Source organism: Pelodiscus sinensis, chromosome 2 (genome assembly GCF_049634645.1).
Source record: "Pelodiscus sinensis isolate JC-2024 chromosome 2, ASM4963464v1, whole genome shotgun sequence".
Taxonomy (NCBI): Eukaryota; Metazoa; Chordata; order Testudines; family Trionychidae; genus Pelodiscus; species Pelodiscus sinensis.
This window is the reverse complement of record NC_134712.1, coordinates 244,379,799-244,401,448: the sequence shown is the minus strand read 5'-3', so window position 1 is coordinate 244,401,448 and position 21,650 is coordinate 244,379,799. Positions and strand designations below refer to the sequence as shown.

Genomic DNA, 21,650 nt, shown 5'->3' with positions numbered 1-21,650 from the left:
CACCCCATATTCTTTATGGAAATAAGCCTACGAATATGAATAAGACATAACTCAAATCAGCTTTATGCAAAATACTTCGTGTATCAGATCACTGTTAAAAGGTATAATCTGCTGATCATGCTTATTCTATTTGTGTGCATGTATCAGTCCTGTATTTGAAGTTAGAAATGTGAAGCATTAACTTGTTTACTGATCTAGACATAATAAGTGAGAGCCATTAGTGGTATTCTAGCACATTAAGTTCCTTATATTTGGGATAATGATTTGTGAATAGTCATGCTTTTCCTGTTAGCCTGGACTATGACTGATCTACAAAGACATATGACTACATCACATTGTGCTGGCATCCATATTGAATTTTGTACTTTTCCCACGGGGGGTGTGGGGAATTGAACAAAGGCTTACCGCCCCAGGGAAATTCTATACAAGGAAAGGGATGTAAACAATGATTTTCTTTAGCTTGTTTTACAGACTGGCCCACCACCCATAGAGTATGTATAAAAACACCTGGAAATAAAAGAACTCTAATGATAGGGGTAGAGAAGAACTGTTGGACCCAGATGGGAAAATACATCTCTGGCCTGAAAAGGACTTTATCTACAATAAGAAACAGAGTGAGAAATTACGATTTGTAACAACTTCTCTTAGTGTATTAGGCTTAGCTGGTATGTTTCATTTTATTTTGCTTATAACTTTGATCTGTCTGTTACCACTTGCAACTATTAAATTCTATTTTTATACTTAATAGAATCAGTTGTTTATTAATAAATCCCATGTAAATAACTGGTACCTGCGGTGACAACAGCTGTGCATCTTTCTCTTTCATTGATAAAGTGGGTGAACAACCTATAAGCTCACTCTGTATAAACTTTCTGCATAATGAGACAGATTTATCTGGGGGGTGGAGTGATCAAGTAGTATACCCTTGTTGCCAAGAATTAACGGTGTGTTGGTCTGCATTAGAAGGAGTATTGCCAGCAGACTGAGGAGTGATTATTCCCCTCTAAGCAGCACTGGTGAGGGCACAACTAGAATACTGTGTCTAGTTTTGAGCTCCCCATTACAGGAAGGATTTGGACAAACTGTAAAGAGTCCAGTGGCAGGCAATGAAAATGAGCAGGGTGCTGGGGCTCATGATTTATTTGGACAGGCTGAATGTATTTAGTCTGCAGAAGAGAAGAATGATAGGAGATTTGATAGCAGCCTTCAACTATCTGAATGAAGGGGGTTTGAAAGGATGAAGCCAGGCTACTCTCTGTGTTGGCAAATGATAGAACAAGGGGTAATGGTCACAGGTTGCAGTGGGAGAGGTCTAGGTTGGATATTAGGAAAAACCATTTCACTAGGATGGTGATACAGCACTGGAATGGGTTACCTAGGGATGCGGTGGACCCTCTATCCCTAGAGGTTTTTAAGTCTCGGCTTGACAAAGCTCTGGCTGTGATGATTTAGTTGGGGTTAGCTCTGCTTGCAGCCAGAAGCAGGATGAGGTGACCTCCTGAGATCTCTTCCTACCCTGATCTATGACCGTCCCAATAAATACTTCTCCTCCTCCTGTGTTTTTGGTCCATGCTCCTTGTTCTAAGCTTGGCCCTGCTGAGCAGGCTCACTACACATTACATGCTGCACCCATTTATGGAATTTACAGATCTCCAGACCTTTGGTTCAAATCTTGCAAAATTATCTAAATCCACAGACCCTGACGCCAGTGTGGAGTCACAACAGGACTAAGGAGTAAAGGCCTGTGCAGGCATCTATTTTCCAGGAGAAGGCCCTAAGTTAGTGTTTCAAAACAGAAAATATTCATTTAACTGCTACATGGGAGCAATCCTTTTCCTGAATTGAAGACATCCTCAAGTTAAAGCATTTTTGCTTGTGATGTGCTCTAGGCAGCTGCAGGAAGGTGAATCTGTAAAAGTGAATCGCAAGGGAAAAAAAGCTTTCAGACATTTATCTGTGATTCACCATTTTCTATTCCTAAAGACAACCAACCTCTCAGAAGCCTGGGTCTTGCAGCTCTGTAATGCAAGATTAATTGGCTTTGATTGGCCACTGACGCACATTTTCTGAAATCAGTCAGCTCAGCAGATCATGAAAACCAACAGAGAAAATTGTTAATAACTGACCAGGCTCTGCAGCTGAAGGGCTGTAGCCGCCTCTAAGGAACAATGGGATTCTCCCCTTCTATTCCATTGACAAGTCTTTTACTTTGCCCAGAAGAGTGTCTTTGAAGGAGGACGAACACCGTAACAACCTCTCTCATTCCTTCCCCCTCATGAATTTTGTTGGTGCGGAAGGGAAGGTTAAAGAGCAGCTCTGGGCCAAGCTGGGAGCAGAGCCTAAATGGGGAAGCAAAGCATCTCAGAAGGGGACAAGAAGTGGAAGAGAAGAGACGTTCTTCCACATGCTCGGAGTTCTGGGGAAGCAACAGCCCAGGAGCTCTCGTTGCCTGAGACCAGACCACACTGACCTGACAAAGCCTGCAGATGAGGGTCTGGTGATTGTTTGGGAAGGTCACACATTTTTAGGCTATTTCTTTAACACAACCAGGGGGAAAAGGGGGAACTCAAGAAGGAAATAATCCAGAGAGGCAGGTATTTAGCTCCCTAGAACCTAGCACCCATTGTTGGACCCTGGATTGGAGTCTGGTGGAGAAGATGGAATTGGGTTTCCCTAGCAGGTCCTAAAGGTGGGACCACCATATAAATCTACCCTCAGAGGGGGAATACAGCTGGAGAAGATCCTGAATACACAAGGGTCCAGATGCCAAGTCCCAGGGCTAAAGAGAAAGCACCAGTGCCCAGGGAGGCACCTAATAAATTTTATTTTGGAGTGCCTCTGAAGAAGTAGACTGGCATGAAGTATCTGGATGGAGGACTGAGCCACAAATGAAGGGACAGATTCCCACAGGGCAGTATTATAGCGGAAAGGGGAGACATCAAGATGGCACAACCTGCTATACCCCTGCCTGAGCACTAAGCAGCACTGCTGGGGAGGGTCACCTTCCACAGCAAGTGGAGAATGTGGGCAACCTTGTTCCAGCCATGCTAAAAGTGGTTGTTTTTAAAAAAGCCAATTTGCTACATCAGCCAGTTAGCGGTAAAAAGATGATGAATGCTGAGGTATCGTTAAAGAGCAATGAAGCATCGACCTGAGACACTGGCAGAAGCCGTAAACTTAATGTACTGCTGGCAGGTTCCCTTCCACGACACTGGAGTAGTTACTCTGGGGAATGGCACCAGCCCGCTCTGTAATGAAATAATCCAGGGAAGTGGCCTCCTGTCAGGTAAGGGGCCCTCCCCTTTCCCACAAGGAAAATGAGAACACACAATCATTAGACAACTGGCTTTAATAAATGAACAGAGAGACAACCAGACACTGAGACAAACCTACAACCTACGTGGCTAAGGCCAATGGCGAAATAGGGGACCATCAGCTAATAAAACAATATCTACCCTTTGAATTTGTGAGAGAATGGTTTCATCACATGCAGCGTGACCAGTGAACCAGAGATAAAAGCACAGCTCCTTGCGCCAAGAAGATATCAGAGAGAAGTGTTTTAGCTTGCTCACTCAGTCCCATGTGTGGAGCATTTGGGTGGGATAAGACCCTTGAGTGGGTGAGGGAGAGGTTTTGTTGGCTGGGAGTACACAAGGAAGTTAAGGATACTGAAAAGGATGCTGAGGAAATCTGTAGCATCAGATCTTTGTCCCTGGAATCAGTTGTTTCCACAGCAGTTATTTGCCGTCAGAGAGGTTTGTCAGGCACCTACGCGATTCTCCTCATTTCAACTGCTAGATGAGAGATACTCTCTTGGGATTTTAAACCTTCTCCAAGAAACATGGGAGGAAGGAACAAAGGCCACGGACAATGAATGTGGTGCAATACTCACTCCAATTACAGGCAGTCCCCGGGTTACGTACAAGATAGGGACTGTAGGTTTGTTCTTAAGGTGAATTTGTATGTAAGTCGGAACTGGTACATATTGTAGGGGAAACTCTAGCCAAACATTTCTCCAGAGCTCAGTTTTATTCTCCCACACCTCACTTCCCTCAGTCCTTTATTCTCAAGCTGAGGTGTCTGCTGAGAAAAGCCGCTCCGCGTCTCCCTGGTATGCTGGGGGGGGGGGGGGGGCACTAGCTTCATGTCTCCCTGGTCTGCTGGGGGGAAGCAGCTAGTGTGGGGTTGCCTCACCCCGTTTGTAAGTAGGGATCCGATGTAAGTCGGATCCATGTAACCCGGGGACTGCCTGTATAAGAAAGGCTTATGGCTTTAGGGGGACTTTGCCAGAAGCATGAGCGTTGCCCTGAATTGGCTTTAAGTTACATTGGTGTATTTAGGAGTTAATCCCATCATGGCCAATGGGCCTGATTCTCCACTGCATCATGTGTTACCAGGCAGTGAAGAATGCAGCCCAGAGAAAATCCATGTATGCAAGATAAGAATCAGATTCCTAATTTTCATATAAAATTACATGTAAATTACAGTCATATAAAATCATATGCAAGTAAGCCTGTCAGTATGAACGGCTTCCTATAGGACCTCCTTCCGCTCTGGTCCCATACAGGGCAGCCCTGAAGCTGTGAAGATCCCAGCAGAGCACTCTCTGGTGAAGAGTCCAGAACAGGCCATTAGATACTTCTATAACTTACTGTACCTTTGTTGGTAGACTGCCTCTGGGAAAGGTTTTGTCTTCCTCATCTGCTTCCAATCTCTGGGAATAAAGCAACACCCATTGCACAGAGCTGTCAGCTACTACTGCATGCTGGGAGTATATAGCTCCTTTAAATTCCTCCTCTACTCAGCCACAAAGGAGCAGTCTTTTATAGTCAGGGACTGTGCAAGGTGACCTTCACCAGCAATGCTGCCAGTGGTCAGGAAGGGCAGGTTGTCTATCTTGATATCTCCCTTTTCCTCAATGTTGAAAAGTTGGAAGTTCTGTTGCCTTCTTTCAAGATGTGGAGAACCTGGCTTACCTGTGGTAGGTTTCAGCCTATGCCTCTTGAAAGTTACAAAGGCAAATCTCTAGGGCACTATGCCAGATAAGGAGGCGAGGAACCCACAATGCCTTTACAGGCAGATGTTTTAGATGACTGGCTCCTTACAATGGCACTAAGAGCAGTGATGGTTCTGTGTTGGGCACTTATGGAATCTGACAGGGCTGGAAAGCTCCAATTCAACACCTATTCAATCTTTTGCATGTGTTATTCAACCCTTCACTGAACAGATGGTGTCCTTTAAAGGGCAGGGATATTAGCCTCATCTTGGCCGAAAATTGTCCCCTAGGGAAAAGCAACAGAGCTGATCTATTTACAACACTGCAGGCTGTACCAAAAGCTGACAATCAATGATGTAACTGACAGGCAGGTGGGGGAAGAGAGTCACAGGTTTCCTTAAGGGAGTGAGCCAGGAGGGTGAAAGTCTTACAGCTACATTCCTCAGAGTGCCAAAACCACCTCCCTTTCCCAATGCTCAAAGCATATCCTCCTGCTTCCTGAATCTTTTCGCTGCTTTCCCTTCTTCTTATGCATAAAGTCCCAGTGTCGTTCACTTCCAAAGATCTGTCCAAGCCCGTGTCCTGAGTGCTCCCCTTATCTGTGTGTGCCAAATTGTGGCCCATGCTATAACCCTCTTGTACTGCTCACTTAGCACAAAGGAACTTTAAAGCTGTTCTAAATGGGCAACCAGGGATTCCCCAATTCTCTGCTCCCATTCTTTAGACCAAGCCCTTTCCACAGTACACCCCTTTCTCGGCATGGGAGAAGATGCTTAGGCCTATTCTGGGGTTTAGCTTGAATGACGCACATAAGAAAAGGTACAATAATCTTAGGTTTTTAGCAACAGATTTTTAGCAACACAGCCATGTCACTACAGCCTTGTTGCTAAAACTCAGGCAGTGTAGCTACTGTTTGTTGGCTCTTTTGCCAATAAAGTCCTTCCACCCCCAAGGAGCAGCATTAGCTTTGTTGTCAGGAGACCGCTCACACCAGTACCTGTCGGCAAAACTTTTGCCTTTTGCAAGGGTGTAATTTTAACACTGTTAATGACAAAAGTTTTGTTGTTCAGTTGCCAGTGTAGACATAGCCTAAGTTGCAGAAGTCCCAAAGGTGGATTCTGTAGCAAGGCAAGAAGCCACTGTTATGCCCCCGGCTTATGATGGCCAAAGAAGTCTCTTCTGTCATTAGAAAATTTTATGAGCAGAAGCTAAGAAAAATCAGAAACTCTGAGTTCAGTTAATTCAGAACAAGAAGAAAGGTGGCAGAATCCAGCACACTGATAGCCAGTATGGAAAATGATGCATTTGTAACCTGGTGGCCTTTTCCAAGTCTACTCAGAAAAAGAAGGAGAAAAAAGAAGCTGAGCCTCATGTGTCTGAACAAACACAGCATAAGGAGAAATGAGTAATCAGAGGTGGTGAGCCAGGCTTGCCCTGTGTGAACCCTATTAACACCAATGCTATTTGCATAGCTACAGCCGTGCCATATGGCTCTAAAAGTATGGAGATATTTTTCTAAAATTAATTCCTGCTCCCTGGCATCAGCAGAAGCTAAAGAGAATGCACCAGTCTGCATTAGTGCAGCTGATAGGCCACCAAAAATAACAAATAACACACGCTGTCTTCTTACAAATAACACACGCTGTCTGGGGTCCTAAAAGCTGTTCCACACTCTTGATTCCTATGACAGCTAATGTTGTTCTGTGCCTCCCAGGATCATTTTAGCACAGGCCAGTGCTTTATAAACATAAAGTCTCATCTGAAGAAGTGGTTTTTGCCCATGAAAGCTCATGGTACTATCTATATTTTTTCTAGTCTCTAAGGTGCCACAGGTCTACTTGTTTTTTTAAAAGTCTTTCTGGTAAAGATTAATTCAGAACATAATGCAAGCTTTACTGATGGGAATTCTGCACAGTAAGCGAGCATCTACTTCTCTTTCTACACCGCCAGGGTGGGCTACACGGCAAGATTAATGAAAGCAATTATGGTCAGAAACTAGAAAGGACAGCTATTGTTTTATAGCCTGCACATCTCACAGCAGCAAGGAACCAAAGCACATTGGGCTCTTTCATACACACTGAAACCTTTCAGTTCATGTTAGTTAGATGGGTCAGGGACTGTGTAGGAACGAAGAGGTAAATTTGTATGTACTTTTCCCTTTGGAGTGTTCTATAAAAGAACAATTACATTGGGTCAGACCAACAGGGCATTTAGCCTGCTTCTGACAGTGGCCAATGACAGATGCCTCAGAGGGAATGTACAGAGTAGGCAAACATTGAGTGATCCAGCCTCTGTCATCCAGTCCCAGTTTCAGGCAATGAAAGGCTAGGAATGCCCAGGGCACGGGGTTACAGCCCTGACCATCTTGGCTAGTAGCCATTGATGGACCTGTCTTCCAGTCACTTATCTAATTCGTTTTTGAAGCCCTGTTTCTGTAACCCTGGTGATTTAGAAAGGTGTTTATAAGCAATTGTTGTTGTTGCAGGTTGAATTTTTTCCTGCACAGGGAGGATTAATGTTGGGTGCTTGCTAGCCTACCTTCAGAGGAAAGCTAGCTGTGACAGTGTGTTTGAGTACAGCAAGTGGTGCTGCTGGCCAGCCAATTGTTGTTGAAACAAGACTTCAGGTGCCCCATAGAAACTTTCATGGGCACTGAACATCCTATGTCACACTGTCAACTAGGGATGTTAGCTATCGTATAACTGAATAGTCGTGTAACCACATAAAATATTATTAGTTACATGACTATTCAACAGTCCTTGGGGGCGGGGGCGGCAGCCAGTGCACTCTCAGCCCCATTCCCGGGGAGTCCCCTGACACCCCAAACTGCTGCCTCTGATACAGAGGCAGTGCGGGGTGGAGGGAATGGGTGTAGTCAACAAGATTAACCGATAAGCCTAGGCTTATTGGTTAATCATATAGTCGAGTACATGCTGACATCCCTAATGTCAACCTAGGGAGGATGGGGAGACAGTGGCTGGAATGGTCATAGATTAGACTTGGACGCACTGCAGTTTGTCTGGGAGCCCATGGGTTTCTTTTGGCAGTTTGGGAATGGCCCAACATTTTTGATCTGGGCCCTCTGTGGGACAAACGTTCCTTTATCCCTGCAGAAGGGACAACGTTAACTTTCCCTTTACTAGATCACACATTTTACCCCACTAAGAAACTCTCAAGGCTCAGGTACACAAGCCTTACAGTGTAATGAACTCCCCTAACTCCAGCAGCACTATGCTTGATTTACACTGATACTTCTCAACACTGAAACACAGAAAACAAGGAACACCGATGGCAAGAGAAAGATTTTAAAAAGAGAGCAATTTAACTGAAAGAAAACTTAAACAGCTTGAAGAAGTAACATTTCTATTTACTGATGAAAGTAAATGATCCAGAAAAACAGTTTCTAAAACTGGATGTACATCCATATATAATCCAAAAGGCCCATTTCTTCTTTCACACTAGTTTTATACCAGTGTCAATCCAATGCAGTTCGCTGAATTATACCAGTGTGAGAGAAGAATCAGGACGGGGTTATTAACCAGTCAGACATACTGAACTCTGAACTTACCTTACTGATTCAGTGGGACAGTGCCACTGTTTTTAAGTCCCACAGTGCCAGCACAGTATCTGTTTTTTTCTCAGTAAAACTGTGCTTTCCTGGAAAGTACACGGTGTACAAAAACATCACCACTAGGTGATGTAGGAAATTAATTCCCATTACTCAATTATAGCTTTCTGCTGTTCATCAGGTGGAAATCAGCAGAGAGGCTATACTGTTCTCAGGAAACACATGTGATGCTCTGTCCAATGTCAGAGTGGCCCAGGCTTTCCCAGCCAACTTGGTCTTACCTGAAATTTGCTTCCTGGTGCAATATCCAAACAGAACTCAGGACCTCTTCCATGGTTAACCTGTTTTAAGTGACCAACTCTGGTTACCTGACAGAGGCTGTTAAAGGTGAAATATAATTTTGCTGAAAATGGCAGGAGGACCCTTGAAAGATGTGGTTTAAAACAGTAGTTGTCCATGGAGGTAGCACTTAGTTTGAGCTATCTTATATTTACCCTTTTAATTCCCGATTGTATTATTCAAATATTTACTAACTGAGCACTTGATTTAATTATTTTTCTTTAATATAAAAGAATCCTAGTTTGAAATTTACAGTCATCAGGCCTGCCAAGGTTTGTTTCACACCGTTTAATCTGAATACTATAAAACAGCTTTGAAAAAAAATCCATTTGGAAGATTTGTTCCTTACAGATTTTTAGATGTATACAAAAGACTTTTGCTTAGCATTTCCTATCAGCTTCAAAATACTTTATAAAAAAATCGCCATTAATTATTTACGTACAATAAATTACTCAACTGAATCAACAGTATTAGGGAGCAGAAAGTTGCTCTTTAATTGTTTTATACAGCCACAATGCCTACTCCCCAAAATAATTAATCCTCTTATCGAGAGGTAACATAGAAGTTCCCTACCTAAAGGGCCATGAGGTTCAGATTTGCGCCTCTCAGAGTTTCTGCTCTGGTCCTTTCGTTTCTTGCTTCCTCTAAGACTGCCAAAACGCTTCATGAGCTGCAGTAGGCACCAAAGCAATAACAGCCGTCAATCATACCCGGTATCAGAGAAGAAGAAAGAGCAGGTCTGATCAAAAGGTGGAGGGGGGCCAGAAAGTAAGTCAGTTAAAATGGAAACATAGGGACCAAAAATAAGATATTCCAAAAAGCTGGCTGAAACTTTTTGAAAAGCTTCAGCCTCTGAGATTCTGAAGTTGAGCCGAAAGGGACTTCAGATCACGTCTTAATGCCAATAAGATCCAGAAAGAGTAGCTGAACTTTGTCCGAAGCAGTTCCGATCTTAATTCTTACCGTTCAGTAACTATTCTGCAAATATCTGCAGATATCAGGAGAACTTCAAAAGCCTGTACAGCTTGCAGCAGCAGTTCTGAGCCTTAAGCAGTCAGAAAAGCTCCAGAGACCGAAACAGAATTTCACCAGTGGCTCAGCTTATGCAGAAGAGGCCAGTAACTGGCTGATAAGCTCTCCCTTTTTAAAAACACTAAATATGCAAAGGAGGCACAAGCCCTCTTGAAGGGAATTGTCATGTGCAGTTCTGCATGATGTCTCTTTAAAAAGACTGTAAAAGGAAACCACCTCTGTACAGACAATTCTTGGCACCAATTGGTCAGAGCACATTCACATTATGACATGACATCACACAACTATTTTGATTCATGTGTCCTAAGTCTTTGCAGGGACAGAATCATACGGCTGCCTATTGATGAGCTAAGAAATGACAGGCTCCTTGAGGATGAACAGCTAACGGATTAATGGGGAATGAGACCTTGCCAGTTCTTTAAAAAGAAGGTGGTCATCTTTTGGTAACGAGAGACAGCGCTGTATGGTAGATATTTCTGTAGCAACTTGCATCTCACACATTCTTGTACTATACACAAGGAAATGGTTCAGATAGACTGCCCACATTCAGCTAGTGCTCTGCTCTCTGCAGAGCAGCCAGAGCCGGTGGTAACTTTTTCCCAATACAGATGACTTTAACTGAAACTCACCTTACAGAAATTTTAAAATAGGGGTGGGGAACCTCAGACCCAGGGGCTGGATGTGCCTCCAGCTTGTCTGGATCCAGCCCCCAAAACTTAGGACCCACCCCCCAGAATTGGGGAGCCCAAGCTGGCGCTTCCAGTCCCCCATCCCTTCCCCCGCTGCCCCTCTGCAGGACTAGATAGAGCACACAACATTTACTAGCCTGGGCCTGCCTAGGCTCTGGTGTGCAAGGGGAATGTGGGGAGTGTCTTTCTCCTCAGTTGGGGGCCACTTCAGTGAGGGTTTGTTGTTGTTGTTGTTTGTTTGTTTTGCTTCTCACTTTGTGTGGCCCCTGACTGATTATTTGTGGGTCAATGGCCCCAGACCCCAAAAAAGTTCCCAACCCCTGTTTTAAAACAAAAATTACAATGCAAAGCAGAAATCTCAAATCTGTAAGGGCTCTTTCTGAGAGGAACTGCCATACACAGGCAGGAGTTTATTGGGCTAGGCTCTGGGATTACAGATTTAGACTTGGTTATTTTAGGAATGGGCTGAAGATTCCAAGTTAGGTTCTCAGTTGGTGTACTGGACAGGTCCTTCTGGTCCAATATTTCTATCTGCTTTGAATGCCAATGCCCACTGTTTTCAGCATTTCAGTGAATGCTGGGCTACTCCTCCCCCCCAAATCCTTGATATTCAGAGGTGCTGACTACCTGCAGCTTCTGCAGATTTCATTGAATTTGTGGGTGCTTAGCGCTTTTGAAAATCAGATCTTAGATGACTAATGAGAATCAGACACTCTCATTCTCCTCTGTAAGGGAAGGGAGAGGTGAAATGGCCACTGGTACTGCCAGGGAGTCTCCCCTGACATGTCACTGTGGGCAGGGGGAGAATTGCTAATGTCATAATAAGATCATAATCCATTTCAGCACTGAGTTCTCAGCATCCACTGACTTCCCATGAAGCCAACAGAAAAATATAGAATTCCAAACATTTCCAAGCACAAGAAAGCAATGGGGACCCACCAATCCTTCTGCAGAGTCCCACCAAACTCCTCTTTGCTCTATGGCTTCTGACATCACAGAAACCTCAACAGTCAAAGCTTACAAACTCAGAGATTTCAGAAGCATGCCGCACACTGAGTCGTCAGTATGGAAGGTGTCCCAGAATGCATGGGAGTCAAAATTAATTAAGAGAGACAGGATCTGGGCGAGACTTCTAGGCTCTGGATCGCTCAAAGAATTGGAGGTTCCCATCCCTCATCCATTGTAAAGGGGAACTTGGAAAAAAAGAGAGCACATGGCAGGCACTCTTGACCTTCCTCCCATGCTTTTAAAAAAAAACCAAACAAACAGTAACCTAAAGTTTCACTAAGGCTGCCGCTATAGCCAAATACTGTATTTAAATGTTGTATTCAAAGTTGCTCACAACTCTACCCTTCTCTAACTTGTCCTCCCACCTCATGTGTCAAAACACCTCCCCCCTCCTCTTCTACTCTGTCAGTTACACCAGCCTTGTCTGTTCCCCACACAATGAACTCAGTATTTTCTAGCAATGCTGCTCCTTATGAATGGAATACCCACCCTGAATTATTCCGTAAGACCACTGACCTCTCCTCCAAATCTTTCCTTGAGGCCCACCTTTCATAGAACTGTAGGGATGGAAGGAAACTCAAGCAATCTTCTGGGGAGAGTGATAGCTCAGTGGTTTGAGCATTGGCCTGCTAAACCCAGGGTTGTGAATTCAATCCTTGCAAAGGCTGTTTAGGATTGGGGGCAAAAATTATCAAGGATGGTACTTGGTCCTGCTGTGAAGACAGGGGACTAGCCTCAATGACCTCTCAAGGTCCCTTCCAGCTCTAGGAGATAGGCAATCTCCTATATTATATTACATATAGATCTTCTAATCCAGTCCCCCCTGCACTTAAGGCAGGACTGGGTATTAGCTAGAGACCCCCCATGACAGATATTTATCTAACCTGCTCTTAAAAATCTCAAATGATAGAGATTCCACAACATCTCTAGGAAATTTATTCCAGTAAGTGTCCACTCTAACAGGAAGTTTTTCCTAACTGCAAACTAAACTGCCCTTGATGCAATTTAAACCCATTACTTCTTGTTCTATCCTCAGAGGTTAAGGAGACAATTTTTCAACCTCTTCCAATGATCTTTTTAGGGTTGCCAGGTGTCCAGTATTGAACCGTACAGTCCGGTATTTTTGGCTCCTGTCCAGTAAAAAATTTCAGAAAATACCAGATGCCTAAAATGTCCAGTACTTTCTTATTTTTTCCCCGGCCAGGAGGTGAAAATCCCAGGCTGTCCAGCTCAATACGGAGGCAGCTTGGCAACCCTCGTGCTTACCGGGTTCCAAAGGGGAACTGTCCGGCCCGGCACAGGCAGGCCGGATGGCAAGCAGCCGCTGGCAGCCTTTTAGGGCCAAAAAGTCTCACCATGTGGTTTTTAAAGGGGATACATTGGTGGATTTTTTTGGTTTTTGCTTAACAACTCTCGAGGTCTTTTTGCTTAAACTTTTTCCTGGTGTGTTTTTGTTGTTGTTCGGTATTTTTTCTGAAATGATCTGCAACCCTAGATCTTTTGTACCCTTGAAAGTTATGTCCTCTCTCAGACTTCTCCTCTCCAGACTAAATAAAATCATTTTTTCCCTATCTTCCTTCAAAGGTCATATGTTCTAGATCTTTAATCACTTTTACTGCTCATCTCTGGTCTTTCTCCAATTTGTCCACATCTTTCCTGAAAAGTGGCACCCAGAATTGGACACAATATTCCACAGCTGGAGTCGTGCAGAAAATTTACTTCCTTCCTCAACGGAATACTTTGCATTTGTTTTTATTTAATGTCCTACCCTTACACTGTCAAACCTAACGTTCAAAAGGTACACAAAAAAGTCAAGTCAACAAGAGATGCACGTGAGTTTGAGGATGGAATTTGGCCCAGTAACTTTACAAGTAATAGAGTGGGGGTAGGGAACCTCAAGTCTGGGGGCTGAATGCAGCCCCCAGCTTGCCTGGATGCGACCGCTGAGGCTTCAGGCTCCCCCTCCCCGTATTGGGGGGGCTTGAGCACACAAAATCTATTAGCCTGGGCCCCCCAAAGCTGTGCTTTGTGAGCAGAATCCATGGAGTGTCTTTCTCCTCAATTGAGGCCATGTCAGTGAGGGAAGGTTTTGGGTTTTGTTTTTGTTTTTTTGTTTTTCATTTGCATGCAGCCCTTGATTGATTTTTCTGTGGGTCAGCAGCCCCCAACCCAAAAAAGGTTCCCCACCGTTGGAACAGAGGTTAAGAGAAGAAGAGAAAAAAAGGTAAGAAAACAGTAATAAGCAGCTGATATTCCCTTGACCTTGGTGCAAAACAAATGAGCGTCACTACAAATCCACTGTTAACTAGATCTCCACCCTACTCTCCCTACAGCAGCATTTTCTCTTTCTTCTGCACCACTGTGACCACTGAGAATGACTTAATGTCATTAGAAACAAAAAAATTTAAATCCCTTTTTAATGCAATAGAAATTGGTATCCCTTCTATGCCGAAACAATATTCTTATCCCCGTTTGGCAGGAGTCAAGAATAAATACACGCTGATGACCTTTTTAAGCAGGCCACTGCACCAAAGGGGGCTCATTTCCCCTCATTAAGAATGGCAGCAAGGCTCTATTGGTTTTGCATACTGCTACTAGAAAACGAGACAACGCTGTTTGACAACAGACTTCCACAGTCATCTGTTAGAAACTAATAGGTGCTGGGAGTACGACCATTTTGCAGCTTGTAGCTGATGTTCTAACAAGGAATATTGTGCTCATACAGCTGATTGCACATCTATGGAATCCTGTGGAAACAAATGAAAAAAAATAATAAAGGCCAGGCTTATCGGAACTCTGTTAGCATAGGCAATGTTCTGGAGGCTTGACATTGAAAAATGTAAATATTTTGTCAAGTAGTTTTAGGTCCCCAAATGTCAGTTATACCATGTTCTGTGTCCAGGGGTAGTGACCACATTTTTAAAAAGAAATCTGATGGGGCTGAAGCTGAGCTTCCAGAACTCCAGCTGATTTCAAAGGAAGTTCAGCAGTTGGAAGCCGGGGCAAATGGGGACTACCTCAGTCCCTGCTTGCGCTGCTTCTCCGCTGTGCCTCTGCCTTCCCTGCCCACCCTCCCCCCCCCCACGGAGACAGTGCTGTGGGTAACCGGCTCTTGCTCCCCTCCCCTTGCTGCCTCTCTCTGACAGTGGCAGCATGGGGGGAGAGGGGATACAACTAGTTGAGTCACTACTCTACCCGATAAGCGTATGCTTATCAGATAGTCAACTAGTCGCTCACATCCCTACATGGCGGCAGTGTTTTTTGATGGGAGGGGCAGGAATGTGTGTGAAATTCTTCCTTGTAATGTTGGGGTCAAGAGTCCTGTGCAAATAAATGTGATCCTCCCAGTGCGACAGATTATGAACCAGTTGCACTTCATATAATCAATTTCACGCTGTCAGTTCTTCCTGCCTTTCTCCACCCCACTTTACCCCCCAAGACCCTTCAGGGCTCTAGCCTGGTCCCTTTCCACTGTGCTGCCTTACCCTGATTTGACTTCTGCCACTCTCATGGTTTTAATGACCATCAGTATGCTGACAACTCTTCTATCTGCCTCTGCCCCCCTTTCCTTCCTTCCCCGCCACTCTGTCTGGGTTCATTCTCAGATCTGCAGCTGTCCCTCTGACACGTCTTCCTGGATGACCTGCTGTCAAGTCAAGCACTACATGGCTAAAATAGAACTCATCTCCCCCCGGCCCAAATTCTCCATAGCCCGCTCATTTCTTTATGCCACCACTTCTGCGTGTCTCAGACTCACAACTGCACTGTGTTCCTTGGCACCTCTTCATCCTTCACCCCTCCAATCCCTCTAGGTTGCTCTTCCTCTGCTTCTCCCAAATCAATTATTTCTCTCCTTCATGGCTGCCAACCCTCCCATCCATGCCTTGAGACTCTCCTGCTTTGGCTATGACAATTCTTGTTCTCTGCAACATCCAACACCCACTTTGCTCCCCATTCCAGTCTATCCAAAATGACATCGCTAAATAAACTCTTCCCTCTCTCTCCTGCCAATGTGACCTTGTCCGTCCCACACTCACTTCCTTGCCTTTTGTATCTTAACTAATACCAAATTCAAACTTGTTCCTGCCTTCAAGGCTTTGCACAGCTCTACTCTGCCATATATGAAGAGTAATGGTATTATCCATTTTCCCAAATACATTGCATATTTCTATTCTACGTGCTAAGCTTATTTGTTTTATTGAGTGTCCAGCCCTCATGGTTGCAAAGAAAAACTTAATAATGAGAACTGAATGTAACCAGCACAGGGATATCTGATTAAAAAGAGTTCTGCCTCTCACCAGCAAAAGTTGGTCCAGTAAAAAGATATTACCTCACTGTCTTTGAGTCTCTACAAAGTATGAAACAACAGTTCTGATATCCACAAACTGTCCTATTCATGTCAGAGCAGGGTTAACTCTGGATCATGATGTAAATACTTTAAACATCTAGGTTGTTAACTATTTCACAGCTTGCCTTTTTACCGGAATCATCAAAGCATGCTGAGTCGGGTACATGTCCAAGGTTTACTGGGGTGACATTTTTTCTCCCGTCACTCCCTTTTGCCTATATGCTGGTCCCTCTAGGGGAGGTCTGAAGCACAATTATGAGGCAGTGGCACTGCTTGTGCTTTTGCTGTGGGTAAGTAGATGACTTCAGCCTGCAGTGCCAGGCACTGGCTTCACGAAAATTGGTTTTGAAAAACATAAAAACTAAAATTAAAATGCAGTAAGTTTTTAAATGCCCCAAATGTGTTCTCACTTTTCCAGCTCCATCTGTAAATTATTGCTACATTTAATCCTGACACTTTTGGGTTATTTCTTAAACCCACCTTTCCTACTGCTCCATCTTATATCTCCAGGAACAACAAAAAATTTCTTGGGAATAGTGAGTGCCAGTGCAATGGCGATTTCTAGTAACACAAATAAGCATTTCCACTTTACTCATTGGAGCCAATAAGTAAAAATGGATACACCAAATCATTTTTAGCACCTGATTAGAAAACTATGCTGAATATTTCTTCAACAATTGCACATGCTTTTTAGCCACAAACAGGAGATTACTAATGCCTAAACACAGTCATTATTACCTACTGTTCCATCAAGCTAAATTTGATCTGATAATCACATAAAGTCTATTTTGACAAACACAAAATGGAAAGGTAGCTAGGAGTTCATAGCTAATGAGGAAGAGATAGGTACAGAAGGTTTTACACAAAATTACCAGAGACAGAAAAGTTCTTACAGAGAAACTTTTTTAAAAAATCTCTTCCCTTTTTGTTCATTGCTTCCCCAACCTGGACTTGAAACAGCCAAACTTATCTAGCCACTGTACACTTCCATAAATCAAACTCATTGGGCACTGAAGAGCAGAACAAAGCATTCTCTTCAGTTCCAATGTCTGCAAAAGGCTTTCAGACCACAATGAATGGAAGAAAAATGAGACTTGGGGATGGCTCATAGCTGAAAGATATGATTCACATCCATACCATCACAATTCCTCACATGACAATGGGCACACCAAAGTAAAGGAGACTTAGCATCACTAACCCACAATTCAGGACAGGGAATACCTTATCCACTGATACTATCATAATACTACAGGCATAATCTTACCACAATGAAACCAGACAGGAAACTGAGAATAATCTTCTATCCCTGCAGAAAAGGCCATGGAACTTTAATCTTCAGAAAAAGCCAGTAAGTTGGTTTTAATATGACAGAAAATGAAATCAGTTAGCACACTGTCCTTAACAGGGTATCCAGGTACTGGTTCTAAACTGAGTCAGGGTATGTCTACACTACAAAGTTAATTCGAACTAACATACGTTAGTTCAAATTAACTTTAATAGGCGCTACACATACAAACCGCTAGTTCGAACTTAATTCGAACTAGCAGAGCACTTAATTCGAACTAGGTAAACCTCATTCTACGAGGACTAACACCTAGTTCGAATTAAGGGCTGTGTAGCCACTTAATTCGAACTAGTGGGAGACTAGCCCTCCCCAGCTTGCCCTGGTGGCCACTCTGGGCACCACCAGGGAAACTTGTCTGCCCCCCTCCCGGCCTTGCAGCCCTTAAAGGGGCACGGTCTGGCTACGGTGCCCATGCCAGGTGCAAGCCTGCCAGCACCCAGCCAGCAGACCCTGCACCTGGCATGGCAGGAACTAGCCACCTGCTGCCACCCAGCCCTCCGCCTCTTCCCGGGACCAGGCTGGCGGCTCCCAGGACCTCATTGAGGTTTGGGAGGAAGCCTCCAACGTCCACGACCTCTGCACTAGGCACAGGAAAGTGGCCGTCTAGGGCAGGATAGCTGCCAGCCTGGCCACCCAGGAGCAGGTTTGCATGAAAATCAAGGTAGTCCACTGAGACCCCCGACCCTGAGCCCTGAGCTTAGAACATAAGAACATAAGAATAGCCATACTGGGTCAGACCAAAGGTCCATCTAGCCCAGTAGTCTGTCTGCCAACAGCGGCCAACACTAGGTACCCTGGAGGGGATGGACCGAAGACAATGACCAAGACATCTGTCTCGTGCCATCCATCTCCAGCCTTCCACAAACAGAGGCCAGGGACACCATTTCTACCCCCTGGCTAATACCACTCCATGGACCCAACCTCCATGAATTTATCTAACTTCTCTTTAAACTCTGTTATAGTTCTAGCCTTCACAGCCTCCTGCAGCAAGGAGTTCCACAGGTTGACTATTTGCTTTGTGAAGAAGAACTTTCTGTTATTAGTTTGAAGCCTGCTACCCATTCATTTCCATTGGTGTCCTCTAGTCCTTCTATTATGGGAACTAATGAAGAACTTTTGTTTATGCACCCTCTCCACACCACTCATGCTTTTATTGACCTCTATCATATCCCCCCTCAGTCTCCTCTTTTCTAAGCTGAAAAGTCCCAGTCTCTTTAGCCTCTCTTCATATGGGACTTGTTCCAAACCCCTGATCATTTTAGTTGCCCTTCCCTCTCCCACCTCCTTTTCCCAGTCTCCCCGAGTTTTGTTAAGTAAAGAGTTTCTGTTTTTGACCACACGTGTCCTTTATTTTGTACATCAGGAAGGGGGGCTAGGGACGGGTAAGTGGAAGGAGGTGAGGGAGGAATGGGGTACGAGCCCCCGATGAGGAGCACTGGGGTGGCTCTGCAGACTCCTCGGGGTGGAAACTCTCCTGCAGCCCCCCCCCAATTGATCCCCGCAGATGGCAGCCTGCGGCAAGTGCAGCCGGGCTGATGGCCGAGTGCTTTGATGTGCCAAGTGTGGGCACTCAGGGCACTCCAAGCCAGGACTGCTTTGCAAGCGGGGAACCCCTGAGAACTGTCTGTCCGGGGTGGGGGTCGGGTCCCTTTAAGCACAGCCCTCGGCTAGCCTGAGACAGCAGCTCCACGCTCTAAGTCCTAATCTGATGCCCTGCCGGCACTGCTTCCGGCCATTCTTATCCTCGGTTCAGGGTCCATTCAATGTGGACATGCTAGTTCGAATTAGCAAAATGCTAATTCGAACTAGTTTTTAGGTCTAGATGCACTAGTTCGAATGAGCTTAGTTTGAATGAGCTTAGTTTGAATTAGTGCTGTAGTGTAGACATACCCTCAGAGAGAAGATGAACATATAGTGAACTAGGAGATTTACCCAGTGTTGCTCAAGTCATTAACTCAAATCAGTTAAATCATTGTTCTGGGGTTGGGCTGGAGATGAGGGGTGCATTATGCAGACTGCCATGGGGAGAGGACAACCCCAGCACCCTCTCACCACCGCAGTTTGGGTCCAGGTTAGAAGCGCCTGTCCATAGCCACTGCAGCGGTGCATGTCCCCCGGCTTGGGGAGAGACAGACAACCAGAAAACTCTCTGAAATATACAGTAGATAACTGTCCCTTTCTCCACCCTTGACTCTTGCTGGCCCAATGTGGTTATTGGTGTCCTAGAACCCATCTCTGGACCCTCGCTGCCCCCCAACGTCATTCTGCAGCATAACAGTCCCTCCAACCAGACTCCTCTCCTTCCATTTTATAAGAAACAATCAAATTCCAGGCACATTCCATTGTCCTGGCACAGACAAACCTTTACCTTACTTTAAGTTAGGATAAGAGGAAGCTGCTACCAAATTTGGTGGTTTTAGCTCTTCCTGTTTAGGAGGAGTTCATAGACAGACACACAAAGTTTATAACATATATAGTAGATTACCAACACCACTATATTACAAACAATGCTATTCTAACACCCAACTATTTCACATTAAACTTCTAACGAGGCTCATACTGCTTAACTTCACAGCCCAAGCTGATGCAGTAGCAACACAGCATAACAAAAACTCTGTAATTTTAACCACGGAGTTGAAAAGTTATCACAAAACTTCCACAGTCATAAAAGCGGAAATTAAAAGTAGTTTTAGATTATACACCTGGCCCTCTGCCCCTACTAATTATTGCAGTTTCATTTTATTCAATGAATTCATTTCAGTGATTAGTATATTTAAAGTTGGGAAAGCAACTGGTAGTTGAAAAAGCAGGAAAACTTGTTTTTCTCTTCCAGTCCATGATGAGGTGCACTCACTTCTCATGAGCACTTCCTCTTGTCTCGTTGCAATCCTGCACCCTGTTCCTAGAACCTCATTTGGTTCCCTCCAGCTAAGTCACAGTCTACAATGGACAAACCCCTTGCAGTGTAAGAAAAGCCCACGAAGGATGTTCTTGTTGGTATCTGCAGCCCTTTCTCTGGGCTCAGTCCTTGTTCCCTTTTGGGCTAGTTTTAAATTTGTTTCTACCCTGTTGTGGAACACTGACTCCTGGACTGTCTCCTCAGAGACTCTTTGTCCTTGGTGGTTTTCTAGTGTTCCATCTCTCTAGCCACGTCACTTCTTAACTTCAGTCCCCTTCCAGAGGGTGGTGACCAAGAGTTCACCAAATAGACTGACTGCCCTTAATGAGGGTCTTCAGACCAAACCTGAGCCCTTTAAATTCCAGTCCTTTCCGTGGACTTCTAAATGAGCTGTATCCCATTCCCAGGGCTTAGATTACCTCCCCAGTAGTGGATGGAGGCACCCATTCTAACCCACTATTCTGAATTCCAGCCCAGGGATCCTATAAATAGCAGCCATGTGCTGCTTCGGTTAATAGTTATTGCTGCTACCTTCACTGGGCTGCTTCCCAGATATCCCTTTCTTCAGGGCTGATGTTCTCGCAACTTCTCATCTTTGTCAGTAAGTGCCAATGCCATGAGAACCCATCTTCTGATTCTCGCTTGAATTCTAGTGATCAGCAAGAAGCACCCTTCCATGCTCTTCTTTCCCAGACCAGTACTGCCCTGCTCAGGCCCTTCAGCTCGTTTAAACTGAGTCTGATGTGCTCTGATTGGCTGCTTCACTGCAGCCTTTCCAGGCAGGCCTTGAGGACCACCTTCATTTCTCCTTTCCTGAGGTGGTATGTAGTAGGACCTTGATGCTTCCAACAGGGGGCTTCAAAGGGCCTGGTACACCCAGTTACACAATCTATGAATAAAAGCTACGTGTGAGGACGTGATCTACTAGCTCTAAAATACCAAAGAACATGGTTAAAACAGAAAACAATCAGTTCATTTCACTATCTACAAATACTTCCCTTGTTTAATAACTCTAAATTCAAAACCCGTTTTGATAACTTACTTTTTTCCTTCTGTATCCAACACGGATATCCAATTTCCATCTGAAAGGGGGTCAAACTCACCGCTGTGGCACCTCTTACTGGTCACACCAGGAGTTAACTCTGTCTGTTGAAATCCACTACTGTCCGTCTAGCCTGTCGTCACTCCACTCAACTGTCTGGGTTTGGATCCTCATCGCTCCCTGGACCACAACATCTCTTTCAGGACACTGCCCTCCGGCAGTGCCCACTACTTTGTTCCCACCTCCTTCCAGCGGTATCAGTAGTCATCAGTCTTTACACCTGCCACTATGGCCAACCACAGCCCCAAAGTCTAGCCCTTCATCTCAGAGGAAAGCCACAGTCTGTACAGACCACATTTCAGTGTGGGAAGATGTGGTGTAATG

General features: G+C 44.7%; 1 protein-coding gene across 15 annotated transcripts in view; it reads right to left on the bottom strand.

The window, feature by feature from the left end:
• The window catches only part of PRKAG2 (protein kinase AMP-activated non-catalytic subunit gamma 2), a 385,760-nt gene that overhangs the window by 221,048 nt on the left and 143,062 nt on the right, over nt 1–21,650 (bottom strand). The window contains exons 1-2 of one of the 15 annotated variants that reach the window (XM_075922815.1): nt 9,867–10,101; nt 9,477–9,573 (exon numbers count right to left, since the gene is read on the bottom strand). The exons of 13 other annotated variants lie outside the window; for them this stretch is intronic. In XM_075922815.1, coding sequence (XP_075778930.1) covers nt 9,477–9,570 — 94 coding nt within the window. In that variant the 5' untranslated portion in view covers nt 9,571–9,573; nt 9,867–10,101. Of the gene's footprint in view, nt 1–9,476; nt 9,601–9,866; nt 10,102–21,650 lie in introns of those variants that run through there. One more of the 15 variants, XM_075922820.1, reaches the window with a different exon arrangement.